The 6867-nt window shown below is 35.6% G+C and overlaps 1 protein-coding gene across 1 annotated transcript; it reads right to left on the bottom strand.

Annotated features, from left to right (window-relative positions):
- Positions 1 to 4435: 4435 nt before the first annotated feature.
- Positions 4436 to 5272, bottom strand: LOC137622389 (52 kDa repressor of the inhibitor of the protein kinase-like). The gene has a single exon (XM_068353002.1). It carries the CDS (start codon positions 5270 to 5272, stop codon positions 4436 to 4438), a length of 837 nt encoding a protein of 278 aa, XP_068209103.1.
- Positions 5273 to 6867: the final 1595 nt, after the last annotated feature.

Genomic DNA, 6867 nt, shown 5'->3' with positions numbered 1-6867 from the left:
ATATATATATATATATATATATATATATATATATATATGTATATATATATATCTTATTTTCCATTTATTACTTTTTTAATAACCGGGATATTTCCAAATTCCTTATCACTGTCTGCTTATAAGAATGGAAGAATGGATCACGGTTTGGAGGTGTCTGCATTCAAAACTATATATGAGAGTATTTTATGATGTCAGTCATCCCGTAAATGGCTTCGACTTTATTTGACGAAACTTTTCCTAAGGGTTGGGTCATCGAAATCCGGGAATCTAATCTTGAAGTAGGATTTTCCGGTTCTGGCCAGAGGCCCATCATTACAGATATGGAGAGGATGCTTCCTTATTTTCTTCATCTCAGCTCTAACAGGCGGGTTTAACTTTCACCTCTGCCTCTATATCTGGTTTTAAGCTAACCCACGGGCAGGGTATGTAATGGACCATCTAAAAAGTATAATCTGTCTGTGCTAATAGTGGAGAATGCCGATTTCCTTTGAAACATGTGATACTTTCCTAATATTCCTGAACATGTAAACGAAACAAACAAACAATCAATCAACCGACCAATTACGATCAATGCTTTATGGATTTTTCAATCACCGAACCCTCATTCCCTTGATATGCTGACTCTCTCCCGGCACGGTTGAAGACCTTTGCTAATTTGATTAAAGAAAATTTAATTGGCAGCATTGGAACTTTAATAACCAGTCTACTAATGCTAAAATATTAAGTAATTTGAATAACACAAGAAAACTGTGAATCCTTCACGTTACCCAAATCCCATTAGAAAAAAATTAGGATCAGATACATAAATTATTTGAGTGCTATGGGTTAATAAAAGAGATAATGATGAGACTTGAAAAATAAAAAAAATTGTATTTATGGATACCTTTCAATAACCATGAAGAAGCATTTAATGCAGTATGTGATATTGATATTCAAATTAACAGCTTTAATATCTTCGGAGAACTTAGTGATAACGTCCGAAGGAATAGGATGTATATAAACATTCTTGTTGATTTGAAAAATATGTCAATAGACTTATGCCTTTACAGGGAAGGTCAGAACCACCAATGTGGCTTGTTGCTAGAGAATAATTTTTAGTTATACAGATCAATTAAAAGAAAAAGTAGGATCCATTGCACCTGGTGACACATATCATTTAGGGCATTTTTCTTTTTTTATCTCATCCACGCCAAATCATCGACATAGTCTGTGATACAAACTAACAAACAGACAAGCAGTGACGATAATATATTAGGAGTCAAACCCCACCTAAATTTTATTTATGGAAGGGGAGCATTCACCAATAAATAGCTGTATGAGTTTACAGAAGAGGAGGTACTTTCCATATGTCAACTAAATATATAGAAAGTACATATATTTCCTGTAAATTCAATGATTATATTTCTTTCTAGGATGCTGATGTACCTGTCCATATTATTATTGAAAATGGAACGTTTAAAGTTCGTTCTTTCAAGCAGAAACAACTGCCATGTTTTGATTATTTTAAATTTGGACATCCATCTAATGTTTGTAAAAAGACAAAAAGAATGTGTAGCACTTGTTCCACATCTTACCATGGAGATTGTACCCTAAAGTCATGTATTTATACTGCAAAACTAATCACAAATCTACTTAGAGGAACTATGAGCTGTATAAGTTGGAAGAAGCTGTCCTCACCAAATCGATTTAAGATCATATACGTGTGGAACATGTAATAAAAGACTGCTGAATAAATCAACTAGCTACGCAAAGGCCATGGGATCAAAAGGAAGTTTACTATAGTCTAAATGAAACCCACCAAGTACTGCCAATATTTAAAAAAAAAAAAAAAAAAATTATGTCATCTAATGATAGAGTGTTGGATAACAAGGTAATCATATTACATACTGAGGCTTTGCCACGTCGTATTAAAACTGGGGACATTGCCCATCTCTGTACAAACTTCATCCTCCATTACCATTAACAATACTAACATCTATCAGGCCATGTCCTTGTCTGATTTGATGAAAGTTCCACGCAAAACCCAGTTACTGGGTGAACCTGTTGTGAGGAAGGCGCAAAAACCTGGTAGCTTGTCACCTATTAACGGAAAAGAGAGAGATTCCATCTCCCTCGCAACCTCACATAAGAAAAATTAAATTTATAACATCATTTAAATTTGACGTTTTATCTGTTGTTTTTTTTATGATCAGCTATTAGATAACGTAAATAAAACCAAAATCAAAGTTAAGGCTCACCAGCCCCATCAACAATTATATCAAAAGAACAAAAAGGAAAAGATGAACGGAAAACCTAACATATCAAGACTCTCTCAAATGACATCTCTGCGAAATGGAGTTAAATACAAAATTTTCAATGGAAAGACGTCATACAAGGTCTCTTCCAGAAAATAAACCATAGTTTTTCTTCAATTATGCAATGGAATTGTCGGGGTATAAAGGTCAAATATGCTCCTTCATGAGCACTCCCCTATAATTTTATGGCTATGTGAGAGAAAGCTCGATGGAAATTCTCCTTTCCCTCGAGAGTATGTTAGCCATAAGACACCACATGATCAACGAACATGGAACCATGGCGGAAGTCTTTTATACGTCCGTCGAGATGTTCCCCAAATATCTTTGTTAATTCGTACACCTCTGCACGCAGTGGTTTTATGAATAGATATGGGTCGAAAATATACAAGTTGTTCCTTTTAATTGCCTCCAAATGATAGCATTTTGTATGATGATTTATTAGAGGGGATTCAACAACTTACTCAATATTTTACTTTACTTGAAGATTTGAATGGTAGATATCCTTTATAGGATGATGTTTTAGCAAACACAAGTGGCAATTTTATATAATAAATTTTGATAAATGAAGATATGGGACTCCCTAATGAAGAAGAGCCGAGAAACTTTCATGTTCGGCCAATGATTTGCATTGTCCTTTCAATTGCACACTCCAACTGCCCTCTTGATTTTGAGTGGAGAACGCTAGATGATTGCCATGTTATTGATCATGCTCCAATTATTATAAACAAAACTGATAATCCATCCTTACATCAACCAGTATGTGAAAATGGGAGAAGAAATCCACACTGAGGATTGGCAATGGATATTTGCTACTTCTAAATGTTTGTGTTAGTTTCTTGTACCTATGGAGACAGATCGCAAATCCATTTGCAGGCACCAGGTACACATCAGCACGCTTTAAATAACTAGATTATTTCCTGGAAAGTTGCCTTAGTACAAAAAAAAAAAAAAAAAAAATGCAAGCAGCAGTGTCTACCAAAATCCTATCGGTCGTACCTTTATTATGAAAAAAAGAAAAGATTACTGATATGTATGGCTTACTTAGAATTTGTTTAACTCCTAGAAACTGTTTGCACATCTCTTCTCAACAGCCCGAGAGTGGTAACACTATAACGGAAGGTGATGAGCATCATTATGTGGCTCTACAGGTCACTGGTAGGGGCGGTAGCATAGGGTGACATATATTGCTGGTAAGCAACTTTATTACCACTCCAATACATCATTGGGTGGATGTCTGTGTCCTAAAGAATTCACATCAGCTTTGGTTGAAGCTAAATAGTTCTCCTCTTTTTCATGAGTGAAGGTGTGACGAAGGTCTTTTAGGTGGTGAAATAACTGTCTATAAGGGCATCGAGTTTGGACATCAGGTTCCTGATGGTCAAAATATCAACAGTCAGGGTAGCGGATCATAGAGGTCTTGGAAGGCGTTTTACATGTATATATATATATATATATATATATATATATATATATATATATATATATATATATATATATATATATATATATATATATATATATATACAAGGACGGATCCAGAATTTCAGTGAGAGGGAGTTAAGGAAAGAAGGGCACCTGCAATCACTCAGAAAGGAACTTTACAAATTTGCTCAAAAATTAATGGAATAGACAATATTATTAGAGAAGAACCAAAGACAACTAATTGCAATTTATACCATTATTTTATTCATCAAAATATAAATTGATGTTATGAAAATATAAATAGATCTGAGTTAAGAAACTCAAGACTTTTTTACAACACCGGTAAAAAACTATAATTAAGAAACAATTCCTGGCACCTAATTGATATCTCAAACATCATAAAATTGAAAATACAGAATATTGTAAATAACATACTTTTCTTACGCAATGAATCACACAAGAAAACACCATTTTACACAATTCATGGATAATTCAATCACTGATAATGTCCTAGTAATACAGAGTACAAATAGAATTGACCCAAAAAACTAAGATATTGTTGAGACACATACTGGTAAATAGACTATAATAAAAAAAAAAAAAAACACAATTCCTGGCATTTAATTTGATAGTTTCATTTTTATAGACTAAGAGTGATGATGATGTGTGTGTGAGATAAGAGTTTTTCATATTTTGCGATATACTTGAACCAAAATAATCTAGTCCATCAAGATGTTCTTAGTAAACAGCCTTCTGCTGTTTTCATTGATAAACATTCCAATAATGGCTTTTACATCAACTTCTACGTTGTGGTGTATATGCATCAGACATAGCTCAGTCAACCTCTCAACACTCATTCTATTCCTGAGGTAGGTTTTTACACGTCTTAATGCTGAGAACGATCTTTCTGCTGTTGAACTGCCAACTGGTGACACACAGCCAAAGGCAAGTAGTTCATAGATGTTGAGGTAAATATCTGGATCGCACAGCCTTATACATTCTCTAAGATTTGTCAGCAACTGGTTTTCTATAGAAAAACGATTTTTCCAATGATTTAACTCATCAGTTAGCGACAGGGGAGAAGGAAGGCCATTCTCCCAATACAAGAGTTTCTCTGCTAGATTCTCAAGATCATGATTTTCCAGCATTAACTTTGGTATTACCTCAAAAAGCGTAGCAGCAGTCCTGGACTCATGATTAAAACGAGTATCCATCTCACTCAGGAGATGATCCACTAGTGGGGCTGCTAGATTTATACAAAAATACTCTTCATTGGTTTGTGCAGGGGCATTACTACGATAGATCTGACGTTGAGCTGTACGTGGCCTTGCCACTGATCCCCCAACAGCTTTCGTGAGCTTTGAGGATTCGGCAAACCACTGAGAAAACTTGGTAGACTCTCTCAAATCTTCAATCTCTTTAATGGTTGAATCAACCATATTATATGCCTCATAGCAGTCCAGATCACTCCTTTGGAGTTTCACTGCAACTGGGCATATTGCATACAGGGTTTGTTTTGTTGCATAAAATGCAATAACAAACTCAAAGCTCTTCATTGTTGAGAAAAGACCACGGGCCTTGGTTCTTGTATCAGAGTCCCAACTCCAATCTTCATTTCCTATGATATCAGTAAACTCATGTGGGTTGAATATCACTCCCAGGGTCGTTACTGTAGGTATGTATAGTTCATGGAAGGTGTTGAAACAATCATGTCTTTAAACCCACCGGGTCCCACATAGGCTGAGAAGTATTTTTTCTTATTCCCGTTGTAGTCATCTGACTGTTCCAGAACTTTTTCAAACAATGATTGGTGTTTGGGAGAGTTTGAAAAGAACAGGAACACTCCATTCAGAGACCCTATCACATTCTGCACAGCGGGTAGTTTACATGAGGATGCAATACTGAGGTTCAGCAGATGACTTTGGCAGTGAGAGTATATTGCATAAGGTGCAACCTGCCTTATCCTCCCATTTACTCCAGTTCGAGAGGGTGACATTTCAGAGGCACCGTCGTACCCCTGGCCTCTCAGGTTTTGATAAGTGTAACCATTATCGGTTAGAGATTTAAGAATTGCATCTGCAATAGCTTCCCCTGTTGTGCGATCTAGATTAACAAAATCTATGAAGCTTTCCGAAATATTGATCTGGTTTTCTCCTGAAAGATACCGTAGACACACAGACAGTATTTTTTTATTTGAGGTGGTGTCAGTCACTTAATCTGCAATGACACTGAAATATTTAGAGTGAGTCTCATTTAATAAATCTGCTGTTACCTTGTTTCTCAGATACCTACCAATTAGACTTATAACCTCATTTTGAATGGTTTTTGATGTGTAAGTACAGTTACGTTTTCCTGACTCAAGATGACATTTTAGCACTAGATCAGGTGTGGCTAACCAATTCAGAAGAGACAAAAAGTTTCCAGTGTTACTGTTAGAGCTGGATCTATCATCACGTCGACCACGCAATGCTATGTTCTGCTTACCACAAAAAACAAGGGCACCAATTACACTTTTCAGAATCTCTAAATTCTTTTTGTACAACTCTTTCCGTTCATTACTTAACATTACATCCACATGATGCTCAGGATTCATAGATGATATTTTTTTCGTCTTTTAATCACAGACAGCATCTTTATGGTAGGCATGCTTTTCATGCTGATCTAGTACACTCTCCTTACCCTTAGCTTTTTGCAAGTTTGTAAAAGGTCTGTGAACCAGAAAAGCATTATTCAACCTTGTAAGTTTAGGTTGGGAAAGCACGCAATACTTACAATACCCACCGTTATCAGTAGGAATGTACACTAGCCATTTACAGAATATTGTTCCAACCAGAATGATTGGAATTTCAAAGTTGTAGCAGGGTTTTGCCTTTCTTGATGGTCTGTTTGAGGAAGTGTTGATAATTGGGCTGTGGCACAAAGTGATTCTCAATGAACCTGACCTTTTCTTGAACTTTTAGTTTTTTAATGGTCTCAAAAAGGCACCTTGAAAACTCGAAAGGGCACTTTCAAAATTTGAGGCGGGTTAGGACGTCGTTAACCACCCCTCTAGATCCGTCCTTGTATACACACACACACATACACACACACACACACACATATATATATATATGTATATATATATATATATATATATATATATATATATATA

This window comes from Palaemon carinicauda, chromosome 29 (genome assembly GCF_036898095.1).
Source record: "Palaemon carinicauda isolate YSFRI2023 chromosome 29, ASM3689809v2, whole genome shotgun sequence".
Taxonomy (NCBI): Eukaryota; Metazoa; Arthropoda; class Malacostraca; order Decapoda; family Palaemonidae; genus Palaemon; species Palaemon carinicauda.
Note: the sequence above shows the minus strand (reverse complement) of the source record. Positions and strands in the feature narration are given on the sequence as shown.